General features: G+C 42.6%; 4 protein-coding genes across 4 annotated transcripts; 3 read left to right on the forward strand and 1 right to left on the reverse strand.

The window, feature by feature from the left end:
* The first annotated feature begins 930 nt into the window (after nt 1-930).
* Nucleotides 931-3,815, forward strand: BCR41DRAFT_336109 (armadillo-type protein). Its single transcript, XM_022022019.1, has 8 exons — nt 931-1,282; nt 1,378-1,529; nt 1,639-1,820; nt 1,926-1,992; nt 2,126-2,362; nt 2,502-2,616; nt 2,718-3,301; nt 3,397-3,815. The coding sequence occupies exons 1-8, from the start codon at nt 1,120-1,122 to the stop codon at nt 3,655-3,657; spliced, it is 1,761 nt and encodes a 586-aa protein (XP_021881623.1). The 5' UTR covers nt 931-1,119; the 3' UTR covers nt 3,658-3,815.
* A 400-nt stretch (nt 3,816-4,215) lies between these two features.
* BCR41DRAFT_395968 (hypothetical protein) lies at nt 4,216-5,823 on the reverse strand (the record flags this gene model as incomplete). The annotated part of the gene is made up of 2 exons (XM_022028769.1): nt 4,216-5,390; nt 5,763-5,823. 2 exons carry the CDS (start codon nt 5,821-5,823, stop codon nt 4,216-4,218), a joined length of 1,236 nt encoding a protein of 411 aa, XP_021881624.1.
* Nucleotides 5,824-11,640: 5,817 nt separating this feature from the next.
* BCR41DRAFT_352968 (hypothetical protein) lies at nt 11,641-14,539 on the forward strand. The gene is made up of 6 exons (XM_022024049.1): nt 11,641-12,125; nt 12,226-12,304; nt 12,555-12,670; nt 12,847-12,942; nt 13,071-13,254; nt 13,376-14,539. The coding sequence occupies exons 1-6, from the start codon at nt 11,781-11,783 to the stop codon at nt 14,407-14,409; spliced, it is 1,854 nt and encodes a 617-aa protein (XP_021881625.1). The 5' UTR covers nt 11,641-11,780; the 3' UTR covers nt 14,410-14,539.
* Nucleotides 14,540-14,665: 126 nt separating this feature from the next.
* BCR41DRAFT_352969 (hypothetical protein) lies at nt 14,666-16,914 on the forward strand. Its single transcript, XM_022024050.1, has 3 exons — nt 14,666-15,292; nt 15,982-16,192; nt 16,361-16,914. The coding sequence occupies exons 1-3, from the start codon at nt 15,091-15,093 to the stop codon at nt 16,839-16,841; spliced, it is 894 nt and encodes a 297-aa protein (XP_021881626.1). The 5' UTR covers nt 14,666-15,090; the 3' UTR covers nt 16,842-16,914.
* Nucleotides 16,915-17,914: the final 1,000 nt, after the last annotated feature.

Here is a 17,914-nt window from a genome sequence, read left to right on the forward strand (position 1 = left end):
ATCCCAGCTTTGACACGCGTAGCTTTTAAAGATAAGATATGAAGACCACTATTCGCTGAGATCAAGAAGCAATTGAAAGTTAACTTCATCATTGCTATCATTACAATGCTTGTTACATTGGCGTTGAAGAATACAAGGGTGGACATAACAACCGTGGAGTTTGTCTGATTAAACAGGGTCAGCGGAAACCGGCGTAGACTACTGGCTCTATCGCCGATAATAAAGCTATTTAAGTTAGAGATTGAGAGGCTCAAGCCTGGATCAAAGATACACAAAGGAACCGAACTGGACTTTGGTAGATGTGGCAAGGCGATTCATGAAAAAAGGATCCGAATTTTTGCTTCCGGATTACTCACGGCTGTCGGAAGTCAGACAAGAGTCAGAGGCCTACTACCTAGGATTTCTACATGACCGAAGTACATGGGTGTAGGAAAATAGATTGAATACTCCATAGTTTATTTGAAAGTTGGAGGCAAAGCTCCATCGTATAGGATGCTTGCAAAAGGTTATCAAAGCTAATATCCAGGGCATGTTCTTTAAGCTTGTCGTAGTCGGCATGAATGAGTTTATATGCCTAAGCTATGTCTCACCGATGAGCACTTGCTTTAATCTCCAAGCTTCAACAATACAAATCTCTGCCAAGACATGCAATAGGGTATTCTCCAGTGGTACTGTTCAACAAAAGCGACCTACAATGTCTTCAAGCTCTGGAAAAGGATAGGATCCACATCTGGGAACAGCTAGATATTCAGAGACCTACCAAAAGCGCGAGTGCTAGCGCCTTAAGCAGTGCTATTCTAATCATGTCGGGAAATAGATCCTTCCTGGTCTGTGCACTGCTGTCGTCACAATCAAAAAAAAAGTTATATCCTAACTACACGCGCCAGCAGAGTCGTCTGTTCTGACATTTGTAAAATTGTTTGTTAAATACTCATCCACATTTCATTCGTTTGATTAACTCCCACAAGAAAAATACCGTACAAACAACTAGACACCATCTCATTTGTCTCTATCCACCTCTTCCTGTCCCTCCCCCCTTCTCTGTCTCTCTTTTTTTTTTACTACTTTGCTCCTATTTAATCTTCCTCATCTGTATTTTCTCGCTTACTCTTTACATCTATGAATCCTGAAAGCGAAGAACTCTATCCTATCGCGATCTTGATAGATGAACTGCGTCACGACGATGTCAATCTTCGTTTGAATGCTATCAAAAGACTGAATACCATCGCCCTGGCACTCGGTCCACAGCGTGCTCGAGAGGAATTGATCCCTTTCCTAGATGGTACAAAAAAAAAAAGAGGATCTAAAAAAGAGCATTGGTTTGAATTAAGCTCACGCTTCCTTTTTTTTAACATCTCGTTTGAATTTTGCCTTCAGAATCTATCGATGACGAGGATGAAGTTTTGCTAGCTTTGGCTGGGGAGCTTGGTGACTTTGTAGAGTACATTGGAGGGGCGCAATATGCTCATATTTTGTTGCAGCCCCTGGAGAATCTTGCTGCAGTTGAGGAAACAATGGTTCGCGACAAGGTACTAATAGTGCCCTGCATTGCCAACACTCAGCGCTCTGTGTTCATAAAGATATTGAAGCGATGTTAACCTGGATGCGCTATGACTTTTCTTTCGTGTGTATGGCTAGGCGGTTGAGTCACTGAATAAGATCTGTCCATTGTTAACCCAGGCCCAGTTGGAGCAATACTATATTCCTTTGCTTAAACGTCTTACTTCGGGTGATTGGTTTACGAGTCGCACCTCTGCAACTGGTCTCTATGCATGTGGTTATCCATTGGTTTCGTCAGCCCACCAAGAAGAGATGCGCAAGTAAGAAACTTCATAGTTTTAGTTATCGTAACACAGCATAGTATTGCGATTTCAAGTCTAACGCACCAACTATTGTTTATCATGGTTTGCTTTCCTTATAAACAGGGCTTTCAGCCAGCTTTGCATGGATGATACACCCATGGTTCGTCGAGCGGCGGCCACACATCTTGGGGTAAGAGCTATTCTCGAAAATAATTGGCATCGTTTTGGTCATGTATTTATCTACGATTTCTAGCTATTTATCTTTATGATCAACTGTATTTAATTCTTTCTTTTCTTTTCATATATTTCTTCCTAAATTCCAGACATTCTCCAAAAAACTCAGCAAGGAACATCTTATTTCGGACATCATTCCTCTCTTCAATAAATTGGCACAGGACGAACAGGACTCAGTACGTCTGCTGACAGTGACCGATCTTGTTGCTATTGCAGAGCAACTCTCGCCTGAAGAATGCAAGGTCTACTTTCTGCAAACGCTCAAGACTATGGTTGCAGATAAATCGTGGAGAGTTCGCTACATGATCGCTGACAACTTTGTCAAGGTAAAAAGAATGGCTTGATCACACTCTTGTATCGACATGGACGGCTGCTGATAACCATGGGTAGTGATGTGAATATTGGCGCTCAACGGTCATGCTAACACCAAAGTATTTATCCTACATGTTGGAATGCTGCCTATAGCTGAGTACTGCTGTAGGACAGGAGATTACACGTGAAGACTTGGTTGTGGCTTTCGTCCGTTTATTAAAGGATAATGAGGCAGAGGTCCGCACAGCTGCTTCTGGACAAGTCCCTGGTGAGTTTATAAAAAATATAAAGAATCAGACTATTTGTTTGCTCAGTACTATGGAAAACTAGAAAATGTCTCTAATTCATGATTTGATGCCGTGTTTTCAGGATTCGCTAAATTGGTGGACCAGGACACTATTTTGAACTATATCTTGCCTTGCGTCAAGGACCTTGTGACAGACACCTCACAACATGTCCGTGCAGCCTTGGCGATGCAGATTAGCGGTTTGGCGCCCATTCTCGGCAAAGAGGCGACGACAGAGCATTTGTTGCCCTTGTTCCTTCAGTTACTAAAGGATGAATTCCCGGATGTACGACTCAACATCATTTCCAAGCTTGAGACCGTGAACCAGGTCATTGGAATCGAGCTCTTATCTCAATCTCTTTTACCCGCTATTGTGGAGTTGGCAGAGGACAAACAATGGCGCGTGCGTCTGGCAATCATTGACTACATACCACTTTTGGCCACGCAATTGGGCGTCCAATTTTTTGACGAGAAGCTGGGAGCACTATGCATGTCATGGCTGGGCGACAGTGTCTTTTCAATCCGAGATGCTGCTACAGTTAACCTGAGGAAGCTCACAGAGGTTTTTGGCGTAGAGTGGGCAGAACATGCCATCATTCCTAAAGTCCTTGCAATGGGGACGCATCCCAATTACTTATATAGAATGACCACCATCTTTGCTATTACGGTAGGCTTGCAACCCAACCACTTCATTATTTTGCTATTTTCCATGGCCACTTTCTCATTTTATTTTTATTTTTATTTTTTTCTTGATTAAATTAGGCGATGGCATCAGCCGTAACACCAGAAGTGATCCGCGACTATATCTTGCCAACTGTTACGAATTTGGTGTCAGATCCTATTCCCAACATTCGCTTCAACGTTGCTAAATCCATAGAGGCCCTTATCCCTGTGCTTTCGCAGAATCCAGACACGAAACCTCTGGTTGAACAGCAACTCAAACCAGCCTTGGTTAAACTCAGCGAGGATCCTGACAACGATGTCCGCTTTTTCTCTCAGAAGGCGCTCTTCTCTGCACAATAGCTATGAAGGGCGAAGTAACGATCAAGAAAGTAAAAAGGAGGCATATTTTTTAAACATGGGCATGGAATGTCGTTTTTGCTTTTATCAGGGTTCAGGGTTATCAGGGTTCAAAATTTTTCAAAACAAAACAACCAAGCTTTATCAACAATTAAATAAAGAAAAAAAAAAAAAAAAAAAAAAAAAAGAGTAGCAAGATGTAGATTTAGACATCGTTTAGGAGCGCATATTATTCCCACACAATAAAGGGAGAGCTTGATACATAACAAAACCACAAAACCACAAACCACGCAAGATCATAAGGCTATTTTGGATTTTCAGGATTATGCGCAGAGCATTGATGTCAAGCATCAATCGCAGCTTTTTTACAAGAATAAATGTTTAGTCCAATTGGCCAAAGAGTTATTGTTTTATAAATCTGATTGTAGTGAGATATCAAAAATGGATTCTTTTTTTTTTTTTTTTTTTTTTTTTTTACTGCATTATTTAAGAGACCCTTTCTCTGAAAGAGAGCAAAGAGCAGCAAGATGATAGATGGACTATGGCATGATAGGAGCGCAGCTAAAGGGGAACATTGCTAAACTCTGAGGGACGTCCATCTGCGAGATGAGCCAAAGGAGGGAGGACAGACGAAGGGGGCATAGCACCATTCAAAGAATTCTTGGTTGTGCCCAAGTGTTGACTGTTCTGAGAGCTGGTACTAGACTGGCGTGACAAGGCTGCAGCGCCAGCGCCAGCACTGACGGTTGCAAGAGGCGAAGGACCAGAACCAGCGCTAGGAGCGGCTGTTCCAGGAGCATAGAAGCCCTGAGCAGCATCCTTCACCAGTGCCATGAAGGACTCATGCCTAAACGCTGTACGAGGGGCCTCATCCAATTCGGGAGCGCCAGACATGGGCTGCTCCTCAATGGTGCGACGTTTCTCACGGCGTCGGTAAACACCAAGAGCAACGAGGCCTGCAAGAGCTACAGAAGCAACGACAGCACCAAGGATGGCGCCCAGCGAGGAGCCAGAATCACCAGACATTGTAGTGCTAGTAACTCCCGCAGCCAGGTCAGAATTTGGCTGAGGAGAAGTCGTAGGATCAACAACACCTGGTGGATTACCCTGCACGTTATCAGGGTTGTTGTTGCTAGGAGGGGCAAATGGAACGGTTGGAGCAACTGGGGGAACTGGGGCGACTGGGGCGACTGGAGCAACTGGAGCAACTGGAGCAGAGGTGGAGGTAGGGACAGTAGCAGTTGTCGTCGTTGTGCGCACGGTGGTGGGTCTTCGAGTAGGTGGTCTGGGTCTGAGCGTAGGCGAAGGACTGGGTTTGGGACTGGGTTTAGGCCTCTGTGTTGGTCTGGGTTTCGGATCACTGGGTCTCGTGGGCTTGGGCTTGGGCTTGGGCTTGGGCCTGGGGTTCCTACCGTGATGGGGATTCCTACCGCGATGGGGATTCCTACCGCGATGAGGATTCCTGCCGCGATGGGGATTTCTGCCGCGGTGGGGATTTCTACCACGGTGTCTGCCATGGTTAGGGCGGCTAGGCTGACGGTGCTGGACCCCAACCTCATCATCGCCGACGGCTCGCGCAAAGAGCTTAACATTGTTGGAATGTGATGAGTAACGGTCCTGCTCCTCTGTCACGTCGAGAACTCTCTTGAAAAAATAGACATCGGATTGATAGTTGGGTTGCTGAGGTTTAATTGTCAAGTCTTTCTTGATGATATTGATAGAACGGTCGGCCGAAGCTATGAATTTCAATAGTATGCATTATGAAGAGTTAATTAGAGCGAAACAAAAAAAGAACTAGCCTCCCTTTTAGCTTTCAAAATAACCATGACCATTTTTAATGTTATGCATAGATTGATGCATGACCCCTTAAAAACCGTTTTTTTTTTTTTCCTCTGCACGAAAAGTTAATGTTAAACAGGAACATTCCCTCTGGAGGATGTTATGTCGCATAAGCTATTCCCAGCGACAAAGTTCCTGCACGCATGGCTGACTTTGTAGACGAATAAATAGCATCACCTTTCGGTTTGCACGGAATAAGAAGAGAGCCAGCTGGGAAGATGTGCTAATTTTTATATTAATATATTTTGTAATTGTATATCAATGCTTACCTCCGTGGGATGTAGCCAGGTAAAACAGGGCCACTGTCTGGATTGCCCAAGAAATTCTCATTGTAAAATTGATGATTACTTTTATCGGGCAGTAGGCGTTTTTTTTTTTTAGTTTGAATATTTGAATATTATCTAATCGCGACAGAATACAAACAAAATTCAAGTGTGATCTCGTTAGTTTTAATAAAGGTTCCTGAACTGACTGTTGCAGAAAGAAAGAGAGAGAGAGGGAGAGAGAGAGGAAGCTGAACAAATGTAATGGTGCAGAGAGAAGAAAATTGTTTATGGATTCAAATCGTTGTTGGGATTCTGAAGCTTAAAAGACATTCAAGCAAGTAAATTGCATGTAAGCTGCTTACATGTTGTAGGATGGGTATGTTAGTGTGCTTTGATTCCGTCTTTTCTTCTCTTTTTTTTCTTTCTGCTAGATTATTTATGTTAAGGACGTGTAATGGATTGATGTTGGTTGTTATGGTTGGAGTTTTCACTATGCATTGGGGGGAATGCCGAAGACTAAGTGGTGGATTAATGGAAATTAGGAAGAGAAATGAGCTGATGGAGATGAACGGATGGAGGATGGAGGATGAAGGATGGAGGATGGAGGATGGAGGATGGAGGATGGAGGATGGAGGATGGAGGATGGAGGATGGAGGATAGGAAGGGAGGGAAAGGTGGGGGAGGGTAGACAGCGGAGAGGAAGGGGATGCGTGGGTTCGCAACGGACGGGGCAGTTAGCTGGGAAGGGGGTGAGGGGAACCAGAAAAGAAGGAAGGCACAAAGAAACAACTTCAGCAATGCTGGCGACCTAAAAAAAAAAAAAAAAAAAATCAACACAACAGTCAAGGCATGTCATGCAAAAATCAGGCACGCTTCGTCTGACCCACTACCATTTACCAGATGGCCATAGGCATGGATTCCATGTACTTACTACAGAACAGTACGGTACTCTTTCTTCTCTCTCTTACCTTGCTCTCTTTCTTTTTTCCCACTTTCGCCCTGACTGTCAAGTGTTCGTGGGTGCCAAAAGCAAAAGCACCCCCGAAGTTGTACATGAATATAACTTGAACACAAATCAAATTAGTGCTTCTCATTTTATTTTTATTTTTACTTTTATTTTTCTAATCATTCATGAGAGCCTTTAATAAGTTTTTTCCCTCACCTTGAAATCCGTCACACACACATAAACAACACCTCAGGACTTCGTTGTTGTTCTTATTCGCTCAAACATGGATACATGTATATCATTCAGACCTTTTTCATCTTGATCATTTTACCACAACCATCTCTTCCAATAGTGAACAAAAGTTTCTCTCTCCATTTCATGCCAGACAAAGATTATCACATTTTATTTATCTTTTAATGTTTTAGTTTGCCGTGCTCATTTATTCTAATGTCTCTTTGTCTGTTAGTCTGTGCCTATTTAGACATTTTTAGACAGGGAATAACTAGACTACTAACAATTAACAATTAATCAATAAGAATGAAATGTCGACTAGTTTCTTGGCTGTTTCTTGCAATATTTGAAGCGAACACAAAAAAAAAAGAAAAAAGTTACCATGCACAATGTGATATAGCTTTGAAAGGGTGGAAGAAAGTCAGGCACTCCGTACCTATCGAAATATACTTTCCATTAAAACCCCATCCAACTCACCTAATATCTATCACTGCAATCGTGTGGTGTAAAGGCGGAAACATAGAAGTGTGATATTATACCGATGGCATGTAAATTTTGATTGTGATAATGTTTTTTGGAGCCCTCTCGAAACCTTGTTTAAATGGGTTTGAGCCTCCAATTGTTACATATTCCCAAGCTTTTGGAAATAAAGCTTTCCGTCTTCTGGGAAATAATGTCCCTTTCCTATTGGATATCTTGATAGGAGGCCGGTTCACTTACACGTTGACCAAGCCAGAGCCGGTTATGATCGTCGTCGCTACAGGACGGTACTTTCTGATCTATCGAACTTAACCTCAGCATTTCATAACACGCTTAGATTGAAAGCTCTGTTTTCCTGCTTCGTTTGTTACGTGTCTTCGTTCTTCATGGCAGCTTTCCCAATGAAAATTTGTCCAATTCAAGGTCCTACTATAGCCCCCTACTGGGCAAAAGATGAGGACTATATATTCTTTGCCGCCGGCAGCCCTTCCGCTCCGCCTCGTCTTGGTAGCGGCATATGCTAATAAAGCCATCACAATGCTGTTCGTACAAATAGGTTGAGTACAATCACTTAAAAGCCCATCCACTGCTTTCCTTAACCATCCATCCCTCGCTTTATAGTCATCGGTTCTCGGCAGAACCAAACCCTTTTGGATTCAAAATGCAGCCTGGGTTCAGTGGGTGAGCATTGCTCTGTTTACTAAAGTCCATGAGGCATAAAAGTAATGGGTAATTTACCCACCTGTACCCTTGAATGTGTACCACGCTTAGAGGATGGGCCTCAATAGTTTTCACGATACAACGTTTGATCGAAGAGTCGCATCAGAGCTCATCGACATCTCAACATTTTCGCAGAGTGGTCCCAAGGTGCTTGTTCACATTAGTTTACTGGACACGCTTGTACGGTGTTAGCACTAGCATTGCAGAAACTAAGGAAAATGAGCAAGTATCCAAGACGTCAGAGGCGTCTAGCCATTGAGATGAAGGATCTTTTTGGCAACAGCCTCATGACAACACACGAGGACGGATCATTGAGCGAAGAAAAAGCGAGGGCTCGACATCAAAGATCAGAGCAAATGGACCAAGCCTATATAAAGAAAGGACATTGATCTGATGATCGTGGAGTGTAGATCCACCAAAGGTGTATGGGTGTCCTGTCTAGTTATGCGACACATAAACAAAGGGCTACAGAATATCTACGTGATTTCTAAGAGTCATACACATGTATCAAGGTGCATATCAAGAAGTATCAAAAATCATGATTAGTGGTGGTGCAGAACCTTTCAGATATCCCAGCATCTCGATGAAGCCTTACGCAATCCTCTTGGAGACATTGAGACATAACCCGCACAAAACTTCTTATACCGCAGTGGCCCATGCCCTTGTAAATAGCACTGCTCTGACCTTTCTTTCTTTCTTATTTTTTTTTTTTTTTTTTTTTTAGACTTTAATGTCCAAAATGGCTAGGATAGAAAAAGGCACAGTTGAACGAGCACTTCAGTGAATACAATGAACTGGAGAGGAAATATACGCATTCCCTGTTCTGACGCTAGTTGCCACGATCGATGTTCTCATTCGAACTTGGATGCCCGAAATATTGTAATCTGACAAACGTCTTGAATATACAGGCGAAGCGCGCCGTATTAGGGCGAAAAGGGCCACTAGTCCGGAAGTTGTTCTATAACGTGGACATAAAAGATGACTGCTATAATAAAAAGGCAAGGATAATACAAACCGAGATCCAAGCCATGCTGCACTTTATTGAACTTGTTCTACACAATCGTCACTGGTAGATTGGCCGCAACATGTATGAAGTGATTGAACCTATTCAATATATACTTTTCTTTTTCTTTTTTTAAACCTTCTGGTGCCGTTTACCAAGGATGGCAAAGTTATGACCTATTTGGCATTCATGTGTTCCTAGCTGAGAACTATCAAACTACAAAGTTTTTAGCGGGCTATTGGTAAGCATACTATGTATATCTATCTTCAGTTGACGCTAAAGCCCTCTCTCAGGCTCTCCAGTCCATTTTTTTTTTTTTTCCTTAAACTATTCCCTAAATTTGATATTGAGCGTTAGTTTGTTGGTTATCAAAAGTGTTCCGAAAACAGACGAAGAAGGTAAAATTAGCCAACAAATCAGGGCAACAAAAATCAGGAAGGTTAAGTAGGCAGACTCTCGAGAGATTATAAATGTTTTGAACAGTACATGTACATGAACTTCTCTCATACCAAGATCATGGCCGTATAAACGATATCTACATGTTAACGAAGTAACATCTTTCACACTGATACATTGACGAAAGTAAAGAGCTACCTCAAGTTCTAATAACCTAGAGCCTGATGATGCTGGATCGTATCCATGAATTCCATCTATGAATTTTACTATAGTCTGGTCTAATGTGGCAATGGCTTTCATGTTGGTCCACGATCCTTCAGAAGTCTACAACGGAAATCGATGGAGAATTTCATTTGGTCGTCTTGCTTTTTATCTCTTTCATTTGCACTTGCTGTCCGCTGAGAAAGCATCATACAGTGGAATCTCGATAATTGTACACTTTTGTACAAATTTCAAATTTGATATATTTCTAGGCCATTGGTTGGCTAAGAGCCTTACTCTTTTAAAAAAAAGTATTCAAAAAAACCCACACTCAACTGGAGTAGAGGAATCAGCAGAGGATTTTTAGAATAGTTTTTCATGAATTGTGGGCTTCTTAGCCAATCAATAACCGAGAAATATAGCAAATTCGAAAATTGTACAAAAGTGTACAATTATCGAGATTCCACTGTATATACTTTTTATATTTATATATATTTATATACAGTACATGTATATGTTATGGAGTTCAAACTTTAGATTTAGTATGGATGTCTCCCGCGTTATCAAATTTAAAAGAGCGGCCAAGTATAGTGTGTTCGGGGTGCGGGCTTTTTTGTCTTTCAAATAGGACGGGCAAAGTTTATGAGAATGAACAAAATTGACACAGAAACGGCATGTACTTGTCTGTAGGTGAGCACAGTCGCTGACAAAGGTTGCAATGTGGGTGTGGAATAGAAGCTTCCGTCTTTCTCCACAGATTGTCATTATGTTTATACTGTAAATAAATAGCTCAAAGCATAGTGGAATTTCCGACCCATCACTTGGCTGCACTTCATGTATTATGATTGAGGCAATGGCTGGATGGTCCGAGTATCGACTAGATTACGATAATTGAACGGCGATCCACTGCGGTCAACCGGGGAAGACGAAAAAAAAAAAAAAAAAAAAAAAAAGAGAGCCTCTGCCACAACAACTCCTCATCGCAAGATGATAAGCTTTTCCGTCCGTTCAAGTGGAAAGGAGCACTATGAGGCCTACCAGCCTACCAAAGACAAGACAACGGCATCCTCCTTTCTTTTCAGGAACGATTTGCCTCTTTTAGCGATTTTGGAATGTGGGGGAAGGCTGGGAAGCGGATCTCGCGTGGCTCCGATACTGACATTCATGTGTTTGGATCAATCACTACGAGCCATACGTGATGTTTATTGTTTTGATGTGCGAGAACGTGGGGAAATTAGCAACACACGCGTCAATGTGGGGTAGAACCAAGCTACTTCATAATAAGCACTGGCCAATAGCTCGGTTATAGCAAGAGAAAACGAGAGAGCTATTCGTTCAAAATAGTCCTCAGACTTATCAAATCCATATTGGTAGACCAATAGCAAGTGTTGTTCAGGAACCAGTTAAAAGGATGGTATTTCTTTATAGATGACATAGTGGTGAATTGACTGGACTGTAACCCGATAGTATATATAATGATTAACGTCTTACTGCATCATGTCAACTGTTGTCTATTGTCGGGCAAAGATGAGTTGATGCTAAAATAGCACTCAGACATGATTACTTTTTGCAAGATGAAACGAGGCGTTATCATCGTTGAAAGTTGGGAAACAAGATAAAAGCGAATATTGCTAGCGGAGATCGGGCATTGAACAGTAGACCGCGATTGATATAAGCTTCAGCGAACCTGGGTACATGCCCTCTCTTTTCTGTTCAAAGCGGCCATCTCGCCCTGATCCTTCCGACGATGAGAAAGAGCTTTAATTGCGATGATAATGTGATGCTGGCTATTGTTTATTCAATCTATTCAATAGCGCAAATGCTGAGCCAAACAACGTTGGGGAGGCTCGATCTATTCAAATAAATATCGCTCCACACCAATGTCCCTCGCTCTTTTTCTCTCTCTTTCATTCCTTCATCAACTATTTCTTCTTAGGCCCTCATCTCCATCTCATTCCTCTCGGCTCTTCTCATTCTTTTCAATTCTTCTGCTCCATTCCGAAATCTCTCGCCTTCGTTCACAGCAAACAATAAGTTTATCACAATGTTGAGGAATCCTGTTCTCAAGACTGTTCACACCACGACACAACGATATGTCACTAGACAAGTAAGGGATTATAGCAGACGTGCCCTTACGACCTTGGCTTTTCCTGATTTGCGCATGGAGACTATGGTTCAAACCACGACAAAACATGGCATGGATGTCATCCACGATCCATTGCTCTCCAAGGGCACTGCTTTCTCTCTCTCAGAACGTGAGCGTCTCGGCATTCGTGGCCTTGTTCCTCCAAGGACACAGGAGATGGACAAGCAACTTCAACGTATCATCCGTAATTTGCGTGAGTGCCGGACACCGCTTGAAAAGTTCATTTTCATGACGGCACTTCAGGTAGGCAGATCAGATGACACTGGCCGTTAATTACTAATGGACGCATAGGAGTCATGACACAAATCTGATTCACCTGTCCCCCTTTCCCTTGGTTAAACAGGATCGTAATGAAACACTTTATTACCGTCTCTTGATCGATAATCTGGAGGAACTTTCTCAAGTTATTTATACACCAACAGGTAAGCAAATATGAATGGAATGGAGGGTAGGTGTTTGATCTGTTAGCAAGAGTGTTGGAGTGAAAAAAAAATAATAAATAAATAAAAAAGCGCATGGACAAGAGTAAACATGACATTTAGAGCAACTTTTTTTTTTTTTTTTTTAATGCCGCATCTTGGTTTCTTTTTTTCCTCGATATGATCACGCCAATAAAATAAAAAAAAAAGACTCATTTACTTATTCATGGTATGGTTAACTCTTGAAAACTAGTTGGAGAGGCTTGCCAGCGATTCCATTCCATTTATCGTCGCGCAAGAGGAATGTACTTTAGTACTCTTGACCGTGGCCAGATGGCTGCTATGGTTCACAACTGGCCTCACGATCAGGTATGAATATTTGCAACATGACATGTGTTTAATCGATCAAAGCATCTTGACGACTTCTGTTTTGTGCCCTGTGCTCAAAAATGAAAAAAAAAAAAAAAAAAAAAAAAAAAAATTAAAGAGCACTGATCAATTTAATGGCTAACATCTCACCCTCTATTTACTCCATGATGTTCCAGGTCGATGTGATTGTTGTTACAGATGGATCTCGCGTGTTGGGCTTGGGTGATTTGGGTGCCAATGGCATGCAGATCCCCATCGGAAAACTTTCATTGGTAATGATTCTTCATTTGTAAAGCTATTTGTGCGCGAAGCGGGCTACCGGGATCTGCGATAGCTATTGTTCATTTGCTTTTATCTGACTTGAAGTCTGTTTCTGTTTTGTGATTTTTGTTCTCAATAGTATGTCGCTGGTGGTGGTATTCGTCCTACATCAATTCTACCTGTTGTTCTTGATGTTGGAACGAATAATGAAGAGCTCCTGAACGATCCACTCTATCTTGGAATGGGCCACCGCCGTTTGGAAGGAGAAGAATACTATTCCTTTGTTGACGAGTGGGTCCATGCCATCCAGAACAGATATCCTAGTAAGTGATCGGCTCTTAGCATATATACAAATTAATTTGGAACTCATTGTCATTCATTTGAAGCGCTCTTTCCTCATCAGTCTCGGCTAATCATTGTAAACTGATATTACGAAAAACTTAGATGCTCTTATTCAATTTGAGGATTTCAAGTATCCTCACGCTTACAACCTTCTCCATAAATACCAGAACCACATCTGCTGCTTCAACGATGACATTCAGTCAACCTCTGCTGTCGCCCTGGCTGGCGTCTTGGCGGCATTGAAGGCTCGTGGAAAGCCCATCAATGCCTTGAACGAAGAGCGAATTATCTGTGTTGGTGCTGGTAGCGCTGGTGTTGGTGTCTGCGAGGGTATCATCGACTGTATGGTCGAACAAGGCAAAGTAAAATCCCGTGAAGAAGCTTACAGTAGGATCTGGATGCTGGATCAGCACGGTCTCCTTGGTAATCCTCATATTGGCTCCACAGACGGCACGACGCCTCTTCCATTTGGATTGGGTGATCGTGCTAATCTGGATGAACGTCAGCTGTGCTATCTTAAGAGGGATATGAAGGATCGCATGGGTCTTGAGGATGTTGTCAAGGCAATCAAACCCACAGTTATCCTCGGCCTTAGCGGAGCTCGTGGTGTTTTCACTGAGGGCGCTATCCGTGCTATGGCTGAGGGCGTTGAAAAGCCCGTTGTCTTCCCTCTCTCGAACCCAACTCACCAATCTGAGTGTTCTGCTGAGGAAGCATTCAAGTGGACAGACGGTCGCGCCATCTTCGCCAGTGGAAGTCCCTTCAAGGATGTTGAATATAAGGGCAAGATTCGCAAGGTTAACCAAATCAACAATGCCATGTCTTTCCCCGGTCTCGGTCTTGGAATTACTGTCTCGCGCGCCAGTCGTGTCACAAGTAAGATGTTCTTGGAGACTGCAATTACGATTGCCAACATGGCTTCGGAGGACCAGCTTAAGAGCGGAGTCCTCTTCCCTGGTGTTGGGGCCCTTCGAGAGGTCTCAAAGGAAGTTGCTGCTAAAGTTTGCGAAGTTGCATATGAGCAAGGACTGGCTCGTGCTCACTTGCGTCAGGGCGTCAGTCTGAAGGGAGTGATTGAAGAGTCCATGTGGAGCCCTGAGTATGTTCCTACCATTCGTATTGACGGCCATATCTAAAATAACTTTGCATTATCCTTATGACCAGTACGCATTTAATATATATCTTTGGCAACTTGTTCATTCCATCAGTCTTTCTTCATTATTCATTCATTCATTCACACCACCTCATCATTTATAATAACGATCGTATAATAAATTATTTATTTAAAAAAAGGACCTTTTTGGTTGCATGATTTAAGATCATGTGACGAAACTATATTCACAGTATTTGATCCCGGTTTCTTTGAGAAATGTGTGCTTTTCCCTCTCGAAATTTTCATTAAAGGTGCGCGCCCAAACTGTATGTCCACCGATTGAATAGGCGTGGACTATTCATTTAGCGACTGTAACAGTATTCCAGCCAATCACATCCACCAAGCTAGTGGCTGCTGACCCAATACATCCATTGCTATCATTCAGGCATCCATCATCATTACGGGATTCATCCATTATTCCTAGGAGACATCCTGAGCCAGTATTTAAATATGGCACGCAAATCATCATCCATTTGGATCCATGGATACTGAATTAGCTATTATTGGGACACAGTGGCTGACTGGAGCACCTTTTTATTTTTTATTTTTTATATTTATTATTTTTTGAGGAAAGGGAACTAAAGGGAAATGAACAGTTAGTAATTAACATCTCGAATCTCGATTGCTCTACATCCACTCTCGCTTACGACCTTTTCAACAGGCAATGGCGTCTACAAATATCTTTGACCTTCTCAACGACGACGCTCAGGATCAGGAGATCCAGGTCCCCGCCGTCAAGAAGGAAGTCAAGTCTGCTGCCAAGCCCGCTGCCAAGCCCGCTGCTGGCGCCGCCAGGACTGCTGACAACAAGGCTCCTCGCAAGGATGGTGCCCGTGGTGGCAAGCCCAGAGACGGCGATGACCGTGGTAAGCAAACGCAATTGTCAGGAAAGTTTTCAGCTCGTGTTTCAGGAGGGCTCCATCAGTCCAACTTTCAGGAATTGATGGATGCAAAGTTACTGAGGAAAAAAGAAACACGTTATTCACCATTGCACCTACGAACAAAGTACTTCGGGCCTTAATCGACACCATCAACCCGGGACAGCTGAAAAATACAACAGATGTATAAACATCTTAGGTGGAACCTTTGATCTCTAGCTGTCGATCCGTCTGGACAGAAGTTTGTGTCTCCATTCATTTAGGATCAGCTTATTTGCGATGCAAAAAAAAAATCCGGAGCACTAAAGGGTGTATAAAGAGAAGAGTTGTCGTTCCCTTAACAGCGCTTCATCTATAAAGTAGTCATTATCAGTTGATACTTAGTGCCCTTTTGGTTGTATTTTGAGGCAAGCAGGACATTAATGCATCAACTCCAATCATTTCAGCGCATGGATATCAGGATGAGATAGATTTGCTCAATTGCTATCAAGCACTTTCTTTTAAAGATGTCTCGTCAATTGATGCTTACCTGAGTATATAACCAGGAATTCAGGAATGGCATAGTAGTGGGCTTTTCAGCTGGTTTCCGGTTGATATTCGTATTAACCACACCAGAGCTATAAGTGATTAATATTGATCCGCTTTTTTTATTGTATTTTTTAAAACCGCCCATTAAGCTCCTCGCGGACCCCGCTTCGACCGCGTTGACCGTGCACCTCGCGATGGCACCACTCCCCGTAACCGCGGCCCACGTCCTTCCCGCGGCGGTCGCCACGGTGGTTTTGACCGCCACTCCGGTACCGGTATCGTCGATAGCGAGAACAAGGAGAACAACCGCTTAGGTGATCCCACTGAGTCCTCCCTCGAGGCTGAGAAGGACGCCGCTTTGTAAGTTCACTGATTAGGGGAAGTTCAGGATCACGCTTCCTAACAATTATTCGTCAATGCAATTACGAACGTTTGAAGACGAATCTTGGAAAGTTTTCAAAATCATCATTTTCTTTTAGGATATTGTCTAATTTTTGATTTTTTTTTTCTTCTCTTTTATGCAACAAGGGTCGCCGAGACTCCTGTTGCTGAGCCCGAGCCCGTTGAGCCAGAGGTCGTTGTCAAGACTCTTGATGACTACTTGGCCGAGAAGGCTGCTAAGTCTGTCAAGCTCTCCCTTCCCCAGACCCGTGCCGCCAATGCCGGTGCTGATGACTCTCAATGGAAAGATGCCCGTGTCCTTGAGGTCGAGGAGGCTGAAGACTTTATCAAGATGGGCAAGGGCTCTGAACCCAAGACCCGTAAGGGTAAGAAGGAGGGCAAGGTTTTGTTCACTGACATTGACATCCGCTACACTGAGCCTTCTCGTGAACAGTCCTCTTCCCCCCGCGGCGGCTTCCGTGGTGGCCGTGGTGGTGACCGCGGTGCCCGTGGTTCTCGTGGTGCCCGTGGCGGCAACAACTCTCCGGTTCCTCGTCGTGGTGGTTCCCGTGGTACTGCCGTCAATGTTGACGACCAGGAGGTCTTCCCTAGCCTTGGCTCCAAGTAAACGCCTAGACATAAAGAAGAAAGATGTTTTTGACAATATTATTAAACAAAGCAGCTTGTTATAACCAAAAAAAAAAAAAAATAACAAAGAAGAGCAATGTACACAGTTTGTCTTTTACTGTTGTTATTACCATCATCCTTATTTTCATTTTGCGACAGAGTGACACTCCATGAAGAAGGGAGGAGAAAGCAATGGTATTTTATATATGCATTTAGACAGTGATCGCAGAACTGAAAAATTCCATAGTATTCACTAATTGATGTCTAATCAAGGGCTCTTCGTTGATCTACAGGCCTGCCCTCGAAATCGTGGCAAGCAGGTATAATACATATATAATATATCCTATACTAACAATCCCTAAGTGAGATGTTGTTTGGAGCCAACAGTAAGCGACCCCATTTAGTGGTTTGCATCTTGAGCCACACTTTTTCCTTGCTGATTTGCCAAAAACAATGGTGGTCTACATGTTCAGTACATGTACGGTATACTGAATAGGTTAAAAATAATAAATGTATAACATATTCATTGCTGATCTGTAAGTACAGCAGAATTTATTCTGTTCATTTTGTTTTCTTTTGAGCTGTTTGCATGTGAGAGAGCGCGAAAGAAAAAGAAGACTTCAAAAAGTGCAGAACAAACTTCTGTTGGTATATTTAGATAATGCAAATATTTGGATATATACAGGATAATGTTTTTTTTTTTTTTTTTTTTTTTTAAAAGTTGTGTTTCTGAGAATGTATAGACATATATATCTATACTGAACAGAGCACTCATTCATAAGCGCAGTTGCTGCATGTGGAGGAATGGGTATTTTGCTTGTTTGTAGTTCTTGAGCCATAATGGTAACACGATCACTAAGCAAGAATAAAGATTTTATTTTTTATTTTATTTTTTTGATGACAAAAGGACTCTCAAAGTCATGGGATATATTTACTACATCCTATGGATAGTATGCCGCAGACATAGGCAAGAATGTTTGTTTTGCGAGATAAAAAAAAAAAAAGAATAAAATAAAGTATTGTGTTGTGCACCGGTTTTTTTTTTGAGAGAGAGAGACTTGAGCATCAAGGCTC

This window comes from Lobosporangium transversale (genome assembly GCF_002105155.1).
Source record: "Lobosporangium transversale strain NRRL 3116 chromosome Unknown BCR41scaffold_17, whole genome shotgun sequence".
NCBI lineage: Eukaryota > Fungi > Mortierellomycota > Mortierellomycetes > Mortierellales > Mortierellaceae > Lobosporangium > Lobosporangium transversale.